General features: G+C 40.9%; 6 protein-coding genes across 6 annotated transcripts in view; all 6 read left to right on the top strand.

Annotated features, from left to right (window-relative positions):
• LOC311491429 (protocadherin alpha-C2-like) overlaps nt 1-19930 on the top strand; it is a gene marked incomplete at its 5' end in the record, with an annotated part of 187825 nt that overhangs the window by 6127 nt on the left and 161768 nt on the right. The window lies entirely within an intron of this gene.
• Nucleotides 506-3491, top strand: LOC311491459 (protocadherin alpha-8-like). The gene has a single exon (XM_084549387.1). It carries the CDS (start codon nt 1057-1059, stop codon nt 3457-3459), a length of 2403 nt encoding a protein of 800 aa, XP_084405513.1. The 5' UTR covers nt 506-1056; the 3' UTR covers nt 3460-3491.
• LOC311491311 (protocadherin alpha-2-like) lies at nt 4341-6681 on the top strand (the record flags this gene model as incomplete). The annotated part of the gene is made up of 1 exon (XM_084549217.1): nt 4341-6681. The coding sequence occupies exon 1, from the start codon at nt 4342-4344 to the stop codon at nt 6679-6681; it is 2340 nt and encodes a 779-aa protein (XP_084405343.1). The 5' UTR covers nt 4341.
• LOC311491472 (protocadherin alpha-3-like) lies at nt 7563-10307 on the top strand. Its single transcript, XM_084549400.1, has one exon. It carries the CDS (start codon nt 7575-7577, stop codon nt 9939-9941), a length of 2367 nt encoding a protein of 788 aa, XP_084405526.1. The 5' UTR covers nt 7563-7574; the 3' UTR covers nt 9942-10307.
• On the top strand, nt 10468-16519 carry LOC311491310 (protocadherin alpha-8-like; the record flags this gene model as incomplete). Its single annotated transcript, XM_084549216.1, has 2 exons — nt 10468-13113; nt 16391-16519. The coding sequence occupies exons 1-2, from the start codon at nt 10759-10761 to the stop codon at nt 16517-16519; spliced, it is 2484 nt and encodes an 827-aa protein (XP_084405342.1). The 5' UTR covers nt 10468-10758.
• LOC311491477 (protocadherin alpha-8-like) lies at nt 17713-19811 on the top strand (the record flags this gene model as incomplete). Its single annotated transcript, XM_084549405.1, has 1 exon — nt 17713-19811. Exon 1 carries the CDS (start codon nt 17805-17807, stop codon nt 19809-19811), a length of 2007 nt encoding a protein of 668 aa, XP_084405531.1. The 5' UTR covers nt 17713-17804.

Genomic DNA, 19930 nt, shown 5'->3' with positions numbered 1-19930 from the left:
GCCACATAACTAAGGAATGCACTGCATTTGTGACTGATTTTGACCCCATTCCATACAACACATATACTATTCTCTGTTTGTGTTCAAATTAAATATTATATAATACATTAGTGATATAAAAAATATATATTTTATCATCTGCTTGCATTGTGTCTCCTGCAGCGTGCTGTTGAGTGTGAGAGGAATTTCACAACACTGACTTTCTGTAGTTTGAACAAAAATAATCCAGCATGTTTTTGGAAATATATTGCGGTCCTATATCGATTCTGATTTAGAGAACTTTATTTATCGAAACAGGGCAATTCATTTGCAGCTTTTCCACATGCATTCCATACACTGTCAATCATTCAAATAAACAAGTAAGCAAGCCAAGGAAACAATAAGTGCATGGGCACATAATGATCAATCACAAAGTCACTGCTCATTAAGATCAATAAAATCAGTAGTAGAAATCATATAAATAAATAAATAAATCCCATGGATCAATAAATCCAATAAATAGATAGATAAAACCTAAAAAAGCTCATCTAAAATAAGCGGGGTCTGTTTTTAAAAGCTTAATTGCAGAAGGAATAAAGGCCTTTACGTAACGATTTGTCCTACTGATGGGCACAATATAGCGACGACTGGAGACGGCAATAACAACTTGGTTGGCAAAATGTGATATGGTTGGCTGATTATTGATTTTGGTCTCTGAGTGACTCGTTTATCCCAGATCGCGCCAAAACTCTTCTGCTTAGTGTCAGTATTTTTTGAACATACTGTACTTTAACAATTGTGTTCAAGCTATTTTCTCCCTCACAGACAGCCCATTGAACCAGCAGACACCTCAGGGTGTCGCTGGAGTATTGGGAAAGGATAGCTGTGCCTCCCCTCAAAAACCTTTGTTTGTCATGTACAGCAAGACATGCATTTGAACTGCACACGCCAGCTGACGCATTCACACTGTGAATTTTGTAGCCTAACTATGCGATATTCGACGGGTTGGACATAGAATGCTCTCTTTGTCTCTGTTGTGACCGTTCTCATAATTTCTCTCTAATCTATAATATAACGATGGGGAGCGATAGGCAAAGTCGGACGAGGGAGTACCATCTCTTTATGCTTCATATTATCCTATTGCTTTCATTCGGAAAGCAGGTTTCCGCACAGATACGATACTCCGTTCCAGAGGAGGTGAAAGAAGGAACAGTTGTTGGAAATGTTGCGAAGGATCTTGGCCTTGACATCATCTCGCTAAATGACCGAAGATTCCGTGTTGTTTCTGGATCCAAGGACATATTTTTTGCAGTAAACCAGGACAATGGGGCTCTCTATGTTCATAAGAAAATTGACAGAGAGGATCTGTGTCACGGTACTGGCGCATGTTTAATGGAGCTAAAAATCTTAGTCGAAAACCCATTGGAAATGCATTACGTGGTCGTAGAAATTACTGATGTGAATGATCACTCTCCTAGTTTTCAAGAAAAAGAGCAGGCGTTTGAAATATTCGAACAAACACAGCCAGGTAGGCGATTCCAGCTACACACTGCTCGTGATCCGGATGCTGGAATTAACTCTATTCGTACCTACATGTTAACGTCAAATGATCACTTCGAAATAGATATTCGTCAAACTGATGAGGATAAAATACCATTTTTAGTGCTGAAAAAGTCATTAGACCGAGAAAAAGTAAGTCAACACTTGCTATATGTTACAGCAGTTGATGGGGGCAAACCTCAAAGATCCGGGACACTGAATGTTTCCGTTGTTGTTCTAGACAGCAATGATAACCGCCCTACATTTACTCAAGAGATTTACCAAATTGAAATAGAAGAAAATGTTCTACCAGGAACTACAGTATTTCAAGTGAATGCAACGGATCCAGATGAAGGTACCAATAGCGAAATTGAATACAGTCTTGGAAAAACTCTTAAAAAGAAAGTGTATGACATTTTTGACTTGGACAAATTAACTGGAAAAATTATTGTAAAAGGAATGGTAGACTATGAAGAAACCGACGTTTATAAATTAGACGTCGAGGTGTCCGATAAAGGAACACCTCCTCTAACAGATGACTGTAGATTGATCATAAAAATAAAAGACATGAATGATAATTCACCAGAAATAGAAATCACATCGTTGTCAAATACAGTCTCTGAAGATTCAAAGATTGGTACAGTTATTTCACTGCTTAGTGTAACAGATAAAGATTCTGGAGTTAACGGAAAAATAATTACAAGCATTACCTCAGACATTCCGTTTGAATTAAAACCCTCATATAAAGAGAATATATATTCAGTAGTTACTAAAGGATTTTTAGATCGAGAGAAGGTTCCACAATACGAACTGACAATAAAAGCTACTGACTGTGGTGAACCTCCCTTATCTACTTTTAAAACATTCAGCATTCAGATATCAGATGTAAATGATAACAGTCCACAATTCTCCCAAAACCCATTACACTTTTACCTGACTGAAAATAACGTTGCTGGAAAGTCTATATTCTCAGTAAGCGCAACAGACAAAGATGTGAACGACAATGCAGGAATTTCTTATCATATTGTGAGAGAAGGGAATCAAAACGAAGTGATGTCCTTTCTAAATGTGAACTCTGAGAATGGACAGATCACTGCACTGAAGAGTTTTGACTTTGAGACTCTGAAAACTTTCCAGTTCCAAGTTGTGGCCACAGATTCTGGAACTCCGTCACTGAGCAGCAACGTCACAGTGAACGTGTTCATTCTGGATCAGAATGACAACGCTCCAGTCATCCTGTATCCACTCAGCTCCAACGGTTCTGCTGAAGGTGTGGAGGAGATTCCACGCAATGTGAACGCAGGACACTTGGTGACTAAAGTCAGAGCCTATGATGCTGATATAGGATATAACGGCTGGTTGCTGTTCTCACTGCAGCAAGTTACTGACCACAGTCTCTTTGGTTTGGACCGCTACACAGGACAGATCAGAACACTTCGCTCGTTCACAGAGACAGACGAGGCTGAGCATAAACTGCTCATACTGGTCAAAGACAATGGGAACGTTTCACTCTCAGCAACAGCTACTGTCATTGTCAAACTGGTGGAGCCCAAAGAGGCTTTTGCAGCTTCTGATATTAAAAGTCCAACAAAAGTAGACGAAGAGGACAATGTTACATTTTACCTGATGATAACTTTGGGCTCAGTTTCAGTTCTTTTCCTCATCAGTATCATCGTGCTGATTGCAATGCAGTGCTCCAAATCCACAGACTATACTCCTAAATATTTGCAAGAGCCAAATTATGATGGAACATTGTGTCACAGCATCCAGTACAGATCTGGAGACAAACGGTACATGCTAGTTGGACCCAGAATGAGTATAGGATCTACTATTGTCCCTGGCAGCCATGCGAATACTCTAGTGCTCCCTGACAGGAGGAGGACATCTGAAGAGGTAAGATCAAATCATGACTCAGTCTCAATGACCTGCAAAATAGATTAACTATTACCTTGTAAAGATGATAAAAGTATTTAAAATGTAAAATGTCTTCTGGCTGGTTAGTCTCACGCTGTTGCAATCAAAACAGGTTTTATATTTGCTTCTGCTCTAGTCACTATTTGAAATACTTCACTGGTCGGTGACAGTCGAGGGGGCTGATCGATAAAGATACTAATGTAAACTGCGTTTCATCTGAGGTAAACTGTTCAGCCATACGTTTAGATTCAGGCTGACTGGGGGTGTGGAGCTTGCATGTTCTCCCTGTGTCTGCGTGGGTTCTCTCCGTGTACTCTGGCTCCCTTCCTCTGTCCAAAGACATGCTCATAGGTGTGAATGGTTGTCTGTCTCTCTGTGTTAGCCCTGTGACTGTCCTGTCCAGGGTGTACCCCGCCTCTTGCCCCGATGTCAGCCGGGATAGGCTCCAGCCCCCCCCCCCCCCCCCCCCCGAGCGGTTACAGAAGATGAATGAATGTTTGGATACAAGACATTTAGTTTATTGTCTATTACTCTGGCATCTTAAACTTTGAACTGGAACATCCTAGGGAGGCTTCCGTTAAGTGGAATCATGTCTTTTATTGTTTATACTTAAACAATGGCGTCTTGTATGTGTATAAAAACATCGATCCACTGGGTGTCAGTGTTACAGTAGGGATCAGCGACAGCTTCAGTGAAAATAGACTCTGCCCCTTGCAAATTGTGTTTTTCAGTGCGGCCACAAAGAACATCATCGTTTCGGATTTGACCTGAATACTTTCTACACGGACGTGGATTCGTTTAGTATTATATGTCAGCAAAACTGGAGGCACTTACGTGGAATATACCGTTTTCGCGGATGCTATTTTAAATCATTATGTCATATGAGACAAAGGACAAAGGAACATAATGATGGGTTGGTCGCGACCACTTCTTTTCTCTCTGCTGTTTTGCTACGGGGAGCTGATTTTGGCTCAAATAAAATACTCGACTCAAGAAGAAGTTAAAGTGGGAGCCATTATTGGAAATGTTGCTAAAGATCTGGGACTCGATGTCGGCACATTGGCAAACAGGCGTTTTCGGATTGTGGCCGGCGCTCATGGTGAGCTGTTTGAGGTAAACCCGAACAACGGGGTTTTATATGTCCATAAGAAAGTCGACAGAGAAGAGCTGTGCGATAGAAATGATGCTTGTTCAATAGATCTGAAAATAGTGGTTGAAAATCCGCTTGAAGTCCACTATGTCACAGTGGAAATAATTGATGCGAACGACCATGCACCAAGCTTTGCAGAGAAAGAAAAGGTAATAGAAATAGCAGAATCGACGTTGTCAGGAGCACGATTTCAATTACCAGGCGCCCGTGACCCAGACGTTGGAATAAATTCCGTCCAGCGCTACAAACTTAGTCAAAATGATAATTTTCATCTTGAAATTCGAGATAGAGGGGAGGACAAAATCCCTTTTCTGGTGTTGCAAAGACCATTGGACAGAGAGCATAAAACGAACCACAGCTTGACTTTGACCGCTATAGATGGAGGGACACCGCCTAAGTCAGCAAATCTAAATCTTACGATAAGGGTTCTTGATATCAATGATAACAGGCCAACTTTTTCGAAAGAGGTTTATTCAGCGAATTTACAAGAAAACGCCGCATTAGATACGCTTATAATAAAAGTTCAAGCAACTGATCAAGACGAGGGAGCAAATGGGGACGTTGAGTATGCCTTTGGAGGTGATATTAATCCCAACGTGTTAAAACTATTCAGTCTAGACGGGTCAAGTGGAGAAATTCGAGTCAAAGGACAAATTGACTACGAGACAACCGATGTTTACAAGTTAGACGTCCAAGCCTCTGACAAAGGCCAGCCGCCCATGACAACTGATTGCAGAGTCATAATAAAGATTCAAGATGTTAATGACAATAAACCAGAAGTAGAGGTGACATCAATATCCAGCATGGTCCCGGAGAACTCAAAACCCGGGACCGTGATTGCTCTCATTAGTGTGACAGACACTGATTCTGGTTTGAACGGTAAAGTCGTATGCCGTCTGACAGAAAATGTACCATTTGAACTGAAGCCATCATTTAAAGAAAACATGTATTCATTAGTGACAAAGGAAGAATTGGACAGGGAAACTGTCTCTCATTATGAAGTTTCAATAACAGCCAGCGACTATGGTGACCCTCCTCTTTCCACATTTAAAACTTTGAGCATTCACTTGTCAGATGTAAATGATAATCTCCCAGAATTCTCGCACAGTCCCCTAGAATTATATTTGGCGGAGAACAATGCCCCTGGTGCGTCAATATTTTCTGTGAATGCATTTGATAAAGACACTAACGGAAATGCTGCAGTGTCCTATAGTATACTCAGAGGGACAGGCAGTCATAATGATATGGCTTCCTTTCTGAACATTAATTCTGACAACGGACACATCACGGCGCTGAAACGTTTTGACTTTGAGACTCTGAAAACTTTCCAGTTCCAAGTTGTAGCTACAGATTCTGGAACTCCATCACTGAGCAGCAACGTCACAGTGAACGTGTTCATTCTGGATCAGAACGACAACGCTCCAGTCATCCTGTATCCACTCAGCTCCAACGGTTCTGCTGAAGGTGTGGAGGAGATTCCACGCAACGTTAACGCAGGACACTTGGTGACTAAAGTCAGAGCCTATGACGCTGACATAGGATATAACGGCTGGTTGCTGTTCTCACTGCAGCAAGTTACTGACCACAGTCTCTTTGGTTTGGACCGCTACACAGGACAGATCAGAACACTTCGCTCGCTTACGGAGACAGACGAGGCTGAGCATAAACTGATCATACTGGTCAAAGACAATGGGAACGTCTCACTCTCAGCAACAGCCACTGTCATTGTCAAACTGGTGGAGCCCAAAGAGGCTTTTGCAGCTTCTGATGTTAAAAGTGCAGCAAAAGTAGACGAAGAGGACAATGTTACATTTTACCTGATGATAACTTTGGGCTCAGTTTCAGTTCTTTTTCTCATCAGCATCATCGTGCTGATTGCAATGCAGTGCTCCAAATCTACAGACTATACTTCTAAATATCTTCAAGAGCCAAATTATGATGGGACACTGTGTCACAGCATCCAGTACAGATCTGGAGACAAACGGTACATGCTAGTTGGACCCAGAATGAGTATAGGATCTACTATAGTCCCTGGCAGCCATGCAAATACTCTCGTGCTCCCTGACAGGAGGAGAACATCTGAGGAGGTAAGACCCTAAAATCAAAACTTTTACAAGCACGTTGTTCTCTGTGGTTAATGTTGCGAAATGCGAGGATTTGGCTAGATTGTCTTTTTTTTCTATAACAGCTGTGTTCTCTACTACTACTCCCTTTGTTTATATCCCGAGCCTGTGCACATGCATATAGTGCTACAGTCATCATGAATACAGACCAAGTTGAAACAGAAGAACTCATCTTTTGTTATGAGCACAGTGTACGCAGTGACCACTGTCCTTGGTGCTGAAATCAGTTTTGCTGTGGCGTGAGGGGGGCTGGTTCATTTGTATGTATCTTTGCAGCTTGTGATGAGGTGTGGCGGCTTCTATTCTATAACTGTCCTAAAGTCTGCAGACGTTGCAGTGTTTCTGCTGAGTTGTTGGAGCACTTCACATGGACCAAGTTACCCTGAAACAATACGTTTAACTGTAGAAGTTAATGTCTGAGAGATATTTGATTGCTGTCCATGGTGCTGAAAAGACAAAACTAGGCCAAGCCGTAATGGAGAGTTAAAAAACACAGAAACACAACAAAAAACTTACGTTAGTGATGAATTAATAGCATTCTGGTAGGTGCACACTATCTAGAATCGAACTTTGGGCTGAAGAGACTGGGTGAGAAGCATTCTGGTGGTTATTTAACACCCGTTTGAAAAAGCAGTGTGAATCGTTTTCAGAACAAGCCTCTGGGTGTCACTATCAAATCGGAAAATGTTGAATGATTTTGTCCCTCCCCTCATGAACCCTTTGTTTGTCGTCTCAGCAGAGCAAAGCGCTTGAATCAAGCACACCGCCCGTTTATATCACTTCGTTCTGCAATTGTGCGATGCTTAGGGCACTGATACCAGTTGGTTGCATTAACGGGCTCCGGTCAGTTTAGGTATTATTGAATTACAATGTGGACCTACACAAATGCTCGAACAAGGGACTACTCCAGGTTCGCCTTTTATTTGGCTCTACTGCTTTTTTCGGGAAGGAAGACTTCGGCTCAGATAAGGTACTCGATTCCAGAGGAGGTAGAAAAGGGAACTGTTGTTGGGAACGTAGCGAAGGATCTTGGCCTTGACATCTCATCTTTGACTGATCGACGGTTCCGTGTTGTGTCCGGAACGAAGGACGCGATTTTTGAAGTAAACCAGAATAATGGGGCCTTGTTCGTTCAGGATCATATTGACAGAGAAGAGCTCTGTCAGGGCAGCGGTGCTTGCCTAATGGAGCTAAAGATCCTAGTAGAAAATCCATTGGAAATACACTACGTAAATGTCGAAATTACTGATGTAAATGATCATTCTCCGAGTTTTCCCGAAAGAGAACAAACGTATGAAATAGCTGAACAAACACTACCAGGACGGCGATTTCAACTACACACTGCTCGCGATCCCGATGCTGGAATTAACTCCATTCGTACGTACACGTTGACGTCAAATGAACATTTTGAAGTAAATATTCGTCAAAGTGATGCGGGTAAGATACCGTTTTTAGTGCTGAAGAAGTCATTAGACAGAGAACAAAAGAACATACATGCACTGTTGATTACAGCAGTTGATGGAGGTAAACCTCCAAGATCAGGGACACTAAATGTTTCTATTATTGTACTTGACAGTAATGATAATCGTCCCATATTTGGTACAGAGATTTACCAGCTGTCAATTGAAGAAAACATTCCCGTCGGTACGTCAGTGTTTAGAATGAATGCGACTGATCTTGACCAAGACACTAACGGAGAAGTTGAATACAGCCTTGGAAAAACGTTGAGGCGGAAAGTCTACGATATTTTTGAACTGGACAAAGTAACTGGAGAAATTATAGTAAAGGGAGTCATAGACTATGAAGAAACCGAAGTATATGAATTAGACGTTGAAGCATCAGATAAGGGCACACCTCCGTTAACGGGTGAATGTAGGGTAATTATAAAAATCCGAGATGTCAACGATAATCCTCCGGAAATAGAAATCACCTCGCTATCAAATACAGTATCCGAAGATTCAAAGCCTGGAACAGTCATTTCTCTCCTGAGTGTGACAGATAGAGATTCTGGAGTTAATGGAAAAATAATATCAAGCATAATTAATAATGTGCCTTTTGAATTAAAGCCCTCATATAAAGAAAACACATATTCAGTAGTCACTAAGGCATTTCTGGATCGAGAGCAGATGTCACATTATGAAATAACAGTGAAAGCCACTGACTGTGGTGAATCTCCTTTATCTACTTTCAAAACATTGAGCATTCAAATATCAGACGTAAATGATAACAGTCCACGTTTCGAACAATCTCCTTTAGAGTTTTACCTTGGAGAAAATAATATTGCGGGAAAGTCAATATTCTCTGTAAGCGCAGCAGATAATGACTTGAATGACAATGCAGCCATTTCTTATCATATTGTCAGAGAAGGGAATCCAAATGATATAATGTCTTTTCTAAATATTAACTCTGACAACGGACACATATCTGCACTGAAGAGTTTTGACTTTGAGACTCTAAAAACTTTCCAGTTCCAAGTTGTAGCCACAGATTCTGGAAGTCCGTCACTGAGCAGCAACGTCACAGTGAACGTGTTCATTCTGGATCAGAACGACAACGCTCCAGTCATCCTGTATCCACTCAGCTCCAACGGTTCTGCTGAAGGTGTGGAGGAGATTCCACGCAACGTCCACGCAGGACACTTGGTGACTAAAGTCAGAGCCTATGACGCTGATATAGGATATAACGGCTGGTTGCTGTTCTCACTGCAGGAGGTTACTGACCACAGTCTCTTTGGTTTGGACCGCTACACAGGACAGATCAGAACGCTTCGTTCGTTCATGGAGACAGACGAGGCTGAGCATAAACTGATCATACTGGTCAAAGACAATGGGAACGTTTCACTCTCAGCAACAGCTACTGTCATTATCAAACTGGTGGAGCCCAAAGAGGCTTTTGCAGCTTCTGATGTTAAAAGTGCAACAAAAGTAGACGAAGAGGACAATGTTACATTTTACCTGATGATAACTTTGGGCTCAGTTTCCGTTCTTTTTCTTGTCAGTATCATCGTGCTGATTGCAATGCAGTGCTCCAAATCCACAGACTATACTCCTAAATATCTGCAAGAGCCAAATTATGATGGAACATTGTGTCACAGCATCCAGTACAGATCTGGAGACAAACGGTACATGTTAGTTGGACCCAGAATGAGTATAGGATCTACTATAGTCCCTGGCAGCCATGCAAATACTCTCGTGCTACCTGACAGGAGGAGGACATCTGAGGAGGTAAGACTTTGACAACATTTTATTTAATTTTGTTGGCATTCATGTCTCTTAAAACATATTCTACAGAAAGCAGCACCATAATAGGTTGCACAAAAACACTGGATGGTTTGCTTTCTTCCAAATTTAGACTTTCAGCTCAATTAATGTTCGTATCCATTGTACAATTTGAAACATCCGAATATCTGAAATCAACAACTCTCTGGAAACTTTGATCATGTTGCAGAATGTCTGTGATGTTCAGCAGTACCTGTGCGCTGACTATGTTGCTTTAACAATTACACACTTCTGTTGTTAGAGTGAAAGGCTATGTGACTGCTTTTGGTCGCTGTCAATGGAACTGAAATGAATGAACATGTCAAACAGGAAGCAATATTATAGAAACATTTTGAAATATATTGCATTCATTGAAGCAGCTTTTATGTAGTCTATTTAGTAGTATTGCCTCAGTGATAGTGCAGGACATTGGTCTGTTTGATTTGTAAGTGGATAATGGTGGAAGAGAGATCTTATAAAAAAGAAAATATGAAATTTACTTGTGTTTTTAAGGCCATTTGCAGTTTTTAAAGGAAGTATATTTGGCAGATAATGTCCATGTAGTGGGGTTTGCATTTCGTATTTACCTCTGGGTGTCACTATTACATCAGGAAACCACAGACGACGTTGTCCCACCCCTTGAAAGGCTTTTGTTTCCCACTGAACAGGGCAAATAAGCACACCAGACGATGGCCGGCTTTCGCTGTGCAAATATGCGATTGTTGAGTGGGTTTCTCGTCATTTTTGGTTTGTTGAAGTACTGAGCTCCTGTGCGTAAACGTGTTGTTGAATAACGATGGGAACCGCTAAAAACGCTCGAACGAGGAGCTGGTGGTGGTTTGCTTTGCATGTGGCCTTACAGCTGCTTTTCGGGAAGCAGGGTCTATCTCAAATACGGTACTCGATTCCAGAGGAGGTTAAGGACGGAACTGTCGTCGGGAATGTTGCAAAAGATCTGGGGCTTGAAATCACCTCTTTGGCTGATCGACGTTTTCGAGTTGCCTCTGGAACTAAGGACGCTTTTTTTGAGGTAAACCAGGACAATGGGGCTCTCTATGTCCACAAAAAAATCGACAGAGAGGATCTGTGTGACGGTACTGGCGCATGTTTAATGGAGCTAAAAATCTTAGTCGAAAACCCATTGGAAATGCATTACGTGGTCGTAGAAATTACTGATGTAAATGATCACTCCCCTCGTTTTCCAGAAAAACAGCAGGCGTTTGAAGTCGCGGAGCAAACACTGCCAGGAAGGCGATTCCAGCTACACGCTGCTCGCGATCCGGATGCTGGAATTAACTCTATTCGTACCTACACATTAACTTCAAACGATCACTTCGAAATAGATATCCGCCAAAGTGATGACGATAAAATACCATTCTTAGTGTTGAAGAAATCATTAGACAGAGAGCAAAACTACAAACATTCACTCTTAGTCACAGCTATTGATGGAGGCAAACCTCCGAGATTCGGGACATTAAATGTTTCCGTTATTGTTCTTGACAGTAATGATAATCGACCCATATTTAGTCAGGAGAACTATGAAATAACAGTTCTAGAAAATGTTGCAGTTGGAACTAAAATATTTCAAATGAACGCGTCGGATCCAGATGAAGGCACAAATGGAGAAATTGAGTATAATCTTGGCAAAACGTTGAAGCGGAAGGTCTATGATATTTTTGATTTGGACAAATTAACTGGAGAAATCAGAGTGAAGGGAGTAGTGGACTATGAAGACACCGATGTTTATAAACTCGATATAGAGGCATCCGATAAAGGAACACCTCCACTAACGGGCGAGAGTAGAGTGATTATAAAAATAAAAGATGTGAATGATAATTCACCAGAAATAGAAATCACATCGTTGTCAAATACAGTCTCTGAAGATTCAAAGCTTGGTACAGTTATTTCACTGCTTAGTGTAACAGATAAAGATTCTGGAGTTAATGGAAAAATAATTACAAGCATTACCTCAGATGGTCCCTTTGAATTAAAACCTTCATATAAGGAAAACATATACTCAGTTGTTACCAAAGGATTTTTAGATCGAGAGAAGGTGCCACAATATGAACTGACAATAAAAGCTACTGACTGTGGTGAACCTCCCTTATCTACTTTTAAAACATTCAGCATTCAGATATCAGATGTAAATGACAACAGTCCACAATTCTCGCAAAACCCATTACACTTTTACCTGACTGAAAATAACGTTGCTGGAGGGTCTATATTTGCTGTAAGCGCAACAGACAAAGATGTGAACGATAATGCAGCAATTTCTTATCACATTGTTAGAGAAGGGAATCAAAACGAAGTGATGTCCTTTCTAAATGTGAACTCTGAAAATGGACAGATTACTGCACTGAAAAGTTTTGACTTTGAGACTCTGAAAACATTCCAGTTCCAAGTTGTAGCCACAGATTCTGGAAGTCCGTCACTGAGCAGCAACGTCACAGTGAACGTGTTCATTCTGGATCAGAACGACAACGCTCCAGTCATCTTGTATCCACTCAGCTCCAACGGTTCTGCTGAAGGTGTGGAGGAGATTCCACGCAACGTGAACGCAGGACACTTGGTGACTAAAGTCAGAGCCTATGACGCTGATATAGGATATAACGGCTGGTTGCTGTTCTCACTGCAGCAAGTTACTGACCACAGTCTCTTTGGTTTGGACCGCTACACAGGACAGATCAGAACACTTCGCTCGTTCACAGAGACAGACGAGGCTGAGCATAAACTGATCATACTGGTCAAAGACAATGGGAACGTTTCACTCTCAGCAACAGCTACTGTCATTGTCAAACTGGTGGAGCCCAAAGAGGCTTTTGCAGCTTCTGATGTTAAAAGTGCAGCAAAAGTAGACGAAGAGGACAATGTTACATTTTACCTGATGATAACTTTGGGTTCAGTTTCAGTTCTTTTTCTCATCAGTATCATCGTGCTGATAGCAATGCAGTGCTCCAAATCCACAGACTATACTCCTAAATATCTGCAAGAGCCAAATTATGATGGGACACTGTGTCACAGCATCCAGTACAGATCTGGAGACAAACGGTACATGTTAGTTGGACCCAGAATGAGTATAGGATCTACTATAGTCCCTGGCAGCCATGCAAATACTCTAGTGCTACCTGACAGGAGGAGAACATCTGAGGAGGTAAGACATTAAGGATTTTTTTGTTTGTTTTCAGTGGAAGTGCTATTCATTCATTAAATAGTTTAGTGACACATCCTCTGCATAAAGCCTTCTGCCTGTCTTGCTCTTTGCTTGGTAACTTACTGTTGTTGGGTAGGTAAGTAGTAGCCTGTAGTTTTGGATGCAACATGGATTATACTTTATGCCCTGGTATGCATATAACTGTGACTATGACAACACGCAAATACTTAATAGTGCCTTGAAGTGAGAGAATCTCTTGAAGAAGTGCTTTAAATATGATGTGCTTCAAACCATGTCTGCAAGCCTTTATATTTGGCAATGATGGTGTACATAACTGGGCTCACATATTGCATGTTGTAAGCCTCTTCATATAACCTACATCAACAACAGAACTTCACAAAGGTCAGAAAATGCGGTGCTAGTGTAACTCTTCAAGCTCGGATCATTGCTTTCGTATTTCAGTTTGCTTTACAGCTGTAGTTCCTTTTAGTATGTCACTTTGATTTAAAAAAAATCCTTCATGTTTAATAAACTATAGGTGCCCATGGCACTGAATTATCGCCTTCGCTGTTTTCAATAATAATAATAATAATAATAATAACGTAGTGAAAGGATTATATGTAGTGAGTAGTAAACATCAATGACACGAATTTAAAAAATAGCAGATTCAAATGTTAATATTGTGAGACTAAAATACAACTACTTCATTTAGATTGGAGTATGTCGATAGACAATTTTCATCTGTGTTTGCCCTTATCTCTCTAATAACTACGTTATGGTACTACTTTATACAATTTGAAATGGAAATGGTATTCAGTGTTGTCCTCTTGGTGTCACTGTAACATAAGGAGCCCGTAAAGGACATCGTCCCTCCCCTAACAAAGCTTTTGTTTGGTGCCTAACGGAAGAGGATACATTTGGGGAAGGGAGTCGTATGAGAAGGGTTGAGATCGGTTATCGGAAATTAATTTGTGTTTTGAAAGTGACCCAGGTGTATCTGTGTTGCGCAATAAGGATGGCACACGAAAGACGATTTCGATCATGTCACTACCGTTGGTTTATATTTTATCTGACTCTACTACTGATTGTCGGAAAGCAGGCTCTGGCTGAATTGAGGTACTCTGTTCCTGAGGAGGTGAACGATGGAACTGTTGTTGGAAATGTTGCCAATGATCTTGGACTGGACAAAACCTCTTTGATTAATCGACGGGTCCGTGTTGTGTCTGGATCTAAGGACGCCTTTTTCGAGGTAAATTCGGATAATGGTGCCTTACAAGTCCGTAAAAAAATCGACAGAGAAGAGCTATGCTATGGTAGTGGAGCGTGTCTGATGGAGCTGAAAATCCTTGTTGAAAATCCTTTAGAAATGCACCATGTTGTTGTAGAAATTACTGATGTAAATGATCATGGCCCCAGTTTTTCTGAAAAGGAGCAGACATTTGAAATTGCAGAACATACATCTCCGGGAACACGATTCCAGCTTCACGCAGCACGTGATCCAGACGCTGGAATGAACTCTATCCGCACATATACATTAACAGCAAATGATCACTTTGATATAGATTTAAGTCAAAGTGATGAGGATAAAATACCATTTCTAGTGTTAAAAAGAGCGCTAGACAGAGAACAAGAAAATGAACACTTGCTAGTTGTAACTGCGGTTGACGGAGGTAAACCTCCAAGATCAGGCACATTAAATGTTTCCATTACTGTTCTTGATATTAATGATAATCGTCCGACGTTTAGCCAAGATACTTATCAAATAGAAATATTTGAAAATGTTTCCGTTGGTAATACTCTTACAAGAGTTAATGCTATAGATCCAGACGAGGGGACAAATGGACAAATAGAGTACAGTCTAAGCAAAGCATTATCACGCAAAATTTACGACATATTTGAACTGGATAGATTAAGTGGACAAATAAAATTGAAAGCAGCGGTGAATTTTGAGGAATCAGAAATTTACAAACTCGATGTTGAAGCATCCGATAAAGGAACGCCTCCATTAATTGGAAGATGTAGAGTCATTGTTAAGATAAAGGACGTCAATGATAATGCCCCTGAAATAGAAGTCACATCGTTGTCAAATACAGTGTCTGAAGATTCAAAGATTGGAACAGTGATTTCACTCATCAGCGTAACTGATAAAGACTCAGGTGTTAATGGAAAAATTATTTCAAGCATAACAAATGCTGTTCCCTTTGAATTAAAACCTTCCTATAAGGAGAATATGTATTCACTCGTCACAAAGGAACATTTGGATCGAGAGGACCAGTCATTTTATGAAATAACAATAAAAGCTACAGACTGTGGTGACCCTTCACTATCTACTATAAAAACACTGAGCATTCAAATATCAGATGTTAATGACAACAGTCCACGTTTCGACCAAAATCCGGTACAATTTTACCTGTTTGAAAATAACGTTGCTGGAGCGTCAATATTCTCTGTCAGCGCAACAGACAACGATATAAATGAAAACGCCGCTCTTTCTTTTAATATTGTGAGAGGAGGGAGTGAAAGTGATGTAACGTCATTCCTGAACATAAACTCTGACAACGGACACATATCAGCGCTGAAAAGTTTTGACTTTGAGACTCTGAAAACATTCCAGTTCCAAGTTGTAGGCACAGATTCTGGAACTCCGTCACTGAGCAGCAACGTCACAGTGAACGTGTTTATTCTGGATCAGAACGACAACGCTCCAGTCATCCTGTATCCACTCAGCTCCAACGGTTCTGCTGAAGGTGTGGAGGAGATTCCACGCAACGTGAACGCAGGACACTTGGTGACTAATGTCAGAGCCTATGACGCTGATATTGGATATAACGGCTGGTTGCTGTTCTCACTGCAGGAAGTTACTGACCACAGTCTCTTTGGTTTGGACCGCTACACAGGACAGATCAGAACACTTCGCTCGTTCACAGAGACAGACGAGGCTGAGCATAAACTGATCATACTGGTCAAAGACAATGGGAATGTTTCACTCTCAGCAACAGCTACTGTCATTGTCAAACTGGTGGAGCCCAAAGAGGCTTTTGCAGCTTCTGATGTTAAAAGTGCAGCAAAAGTAGACGAAGAGGACAATGTTACATTTTACCTGATGATAACTTTGGGTTCAGTTTCAGTTCTTTTTCTCATCAGTATCATCGTGCTGATTGCAATGCAGTGCTCCAAATCCACAGACTGTACTTCTAAATATCTGCAAGAGCCAAATTACGATGGAACACTGTGTCACAGCATCCAGTACAGATCTGGAGACAAACGGTACATGTTGGTTGGACCCAGAATGAGTATAGGATCTACTATAGTCCCTGGCAGCCATGCAAATACTCTAGTGCTACCTGACAGGAGGAGAACATCTGAGGAGGTAAGACATTGTTTTTGGTTGTTTTTAGTGGCATAACTTAGTTTAGTTACACATCCCTTTATATTTTGTATGAGTGAGTGTTTGCTAGGCATTGCACTGTTGTTTGACACCTGACTGGTAACTTGCGGCTTTTTGTTCCAAATTCGGTAACACTGTATGTCCTGGCATGCATAGTTGCAACTATAACAACGTGCAAATACAGTACTCTAGAGGTAACTGATAATTTAGATCAGTTACATAGCTTCAGTAACACATTTCAATACATCTTAATATAATGTTCACATGAAAGCGTCTAATCACGAGGTCCGGGTGTGGCGCGCAGCTGATCGCATATGTGTCTCGGTACTTCCGTTTATTTAACTCGTGTTCCAGTTTTTCATTTCACTAGTTATTGAAAAATAAAAATAAATAAAAAATCACAATAGTACTGCTATATGTGGACCAAAACAAAATTGATGGCAGAAATAAGTAATAGTTAATACAGCAATTGTATGTTCTGTGTGTGAAAAAACAAGTGCCTTCATGCACCTACCCACAGTTGCCGTTGGTGCTATGATTACATTTATTGTAGTATCTCGTAACGACCTTGAGAACTGACGGAGAATATTTTACTCGAGTTGAACATTCATATAAAGAGGAGCTGTGGCTGCCCATGGTACTGCCACCTTCTATATCGATGGATTTGCTGACATAACTAGATAGTAAGGTATTTGTTACGTCTATTGACTGTATATACGGGCTATGCCTTAATACAGTTTGGAATGGTATTCAGTGTTGTCCTCTTGGTGTCACTGTAACATAAGGAGCCCATACAGGACATCGTCCCTCCCCTAACAAAGCTTTTGTTTGGTGCTTCACAGCAGAGCATACATTTGATGTAAGAACGGGAGTCGGATGAGACCGTGTCGTGGTCGGATATCGAAAATTATTTTCTTTTCTAATAGAGACTCGGGTGTGCGTGTGGATAATGATGGCGCACGAAAGACGTTTTCGATCACGTCACTGCCGTTGGTTTGTATTTTATTCGACTGTACTACTGTTTGTCGGAAAGCAGGCTCTGGCTGAATTAAGGTATTCTGTTCCTGAGGAGGTGAAAGATGGAACTGTTGTTGGAAATGTTGCCAAGGATCTTGGACTGGACAAAACCTCTTTGATTGATCGACGGTTCCGTGTTGTGTCTGGATCTAAGGACGCATTTTTCGAGGTAAATTCGGACAATGGTGCCTTACAAGTCCTTAAAAAAATCGACAGAGAAGAGCTATGTCACGGTAGTGGAGCATGTCTGATTGAGCTGAAAATACTCGTTGAAAACCCTCTAGAAATGCACCATGTTGTTGTAGAAGTTACTGATATAAATGATCATTCTCCCAGTTTTTCTGAAAAGGAGCAGACATTTGAAATAGCAGAACAGTCATCTCAGGGAACACGATTCGAGCTTCATGCGGCCCATGATCCAGATGCTGGGATGAACTCTATCCGCACATATACATTATCGCCAAATGATCACTTTGATATTGATTTGAGTCAGAGTGATGAGGACAAAATACCATTTCTAGTGTTAAAGAAGTCGCTAGACAGAGAACAAAAGAATAAGCACATCTTATTTTTGACAGCCGTTGATGGAGGTAAACCTCCAAGATCAGGGACATTAAATGTTTCTATTATTGTTCTTGACAGTAACGATAATCGCCCAACATTCAGTCAGGAGATTTACCAAATTGAAATACAAGAAAATGTCTCGGTAGGTAATACTCTGATAAGGGTGAATGCTATAGATCCAGACGAGGGGACTAATGCAGAAATAGAGTACAGCTTGAGCAAAACATTGGCACGTAAAGTTTACGACACATTTGAATTGGACAGTTTAAGTGGACAAATTACACTGAAAGCAGCACTGAATTTTGAGGAATCAGAAATGTATAAACTGGAAGTTCAAGCATCTGATAAAGGGCAACCTCCATTAACTGGCAGGTGTAGAGTAATTATAAAAATTAAGGATGTCAATGATAATGCACCAGAAATAGAAATCACATCTTTGTCAAATACAGTGTCTGAAGATTCAAAACCAGGCACAGTTATTTCACTGCTTAGTGTGACGGATAAAGACTCAGGTGTTAATGGAAAAATTATTTTACATGTAACAGATGACGTTCCTTTTGATTTGAAGCCTTCCTATAAGGAGAACATATACTCTGTGGTCACTAAATCATTTTTAGATCGGGAAGAGGTGTCACATTATGACATAGCAATAAAAGCAACCGATGGCGGTGATCCTCCACTATCTAGTTTCAAAACTCTAAACATTCAGATATCAGATGTGAATGACAACAGTCCACAATTTTCCCAAAACCCTTTACACTTTTACCTGTCAGAAAATAATGTTCCTGGGGCATCAATATTTTCTGTAACCGCAACAGACAACGATATAAATGAAAATGCAGCAATTTCTTATCATATTGTGAGAAAGAATGATGCAACATCTTTCTTAAATGTGAACTCTGATAATGGACAAATATCTGCGCTTAAAAGTTTTGACTTTGAGACTCTGAAAACTTTCCAGTTCCAAGTTGTAGCCACAGATTCTGGAACTCGGTCACTGAGCAGCAACGTCACAGTGAACGTGTTCATTCTGGATCAGAACGACAACGCTCCAGTCATCTTGTATCCACTCAGCTCCAACGGTTCTGGTGAAGGTGTGGAGGAGATTCCACGCAACGTGAACGCAGGACACTTGGTGACTAAAGTCAGAGCCTATGACGCTGATATAGGATATAACGGCTGGTTGCTGTTCTCACTGCAGCAAGTTACTGACCACAGTCTCTTTGGTTTGGACCGCTACACAGGACAGATCAGAACACTTCGCTCGTTCACAGAGACAGACGAGGCTGAGCATAAACTGATCATACTGGTCAAAGACAATGGGAACGTTTCACTCTCAGCAACAGCTACTGTCATTGTCAAACTGGTGGAGCCCAAAGAGGCTTTTGCAGCTTCTGATGTTAAAAGTGCAGCAAAAGTAGACGAAGAGGACAATGTTACATTTTACCTGATGATAACTTTGGGTTCAGTTTCAGTTCTTTTTCTCATCAGTATCATCGTGCTGATTGCAATGCAGTGCTCCAAATCCACAGACTATACTCCTAAATATCTGCAAGAGCCAAATTATGATGGGACACTGTGTCACAGCATCCAGTACAGATCTGGAGACAAAAGGTACATGTTGGTTGGACCCAGAATGAGTATAGGATCTACTATAGTCCCTGGCAGCCATGCAAATACTCTAGTGCTCCCTGACAGGAGGAGAACATCTGAGGAGGTAAGATTTTGATATCTAAATTTGGTGTTTTCTACTCAGTTGTGTATTGCATTAGTTGTTCATTCACTCTATTTACACTATGTCAACATCTGTTTGACACTAATGCTATTATGTGTTTAAGAAAGAAATGA

Source organism: Chelon labrosus, assembly GCF_963514085.1.
Source record: "Chelon labrosus genome assembly, chromosome: 8".
Lineage (NCBI taxonomy): Eukaryota > Metazoa > Chordata > Actinopteri > Mugiliformes > Mugilidae > Chelon > Chelon labrosus.
This window is presented reverse-complemented; position numbering and strand designations above follow the sequence as displayed.

Coding starts and splice junctions, on each gene's coding strand:
- LOC311491472 (XM_084549400.1), top strand. CDS start 7,575: ATGTGGACCTACACAAATGCTCGAACAAGGGACTACTCCAGGTTCGCC.
- LOC311491459 (XM_084549387.1), top strand. CDS start 1,057: ATGGGGAGCGATAGGCAAAGTCGGACGAGGGAGTACCATCTCTTTATG.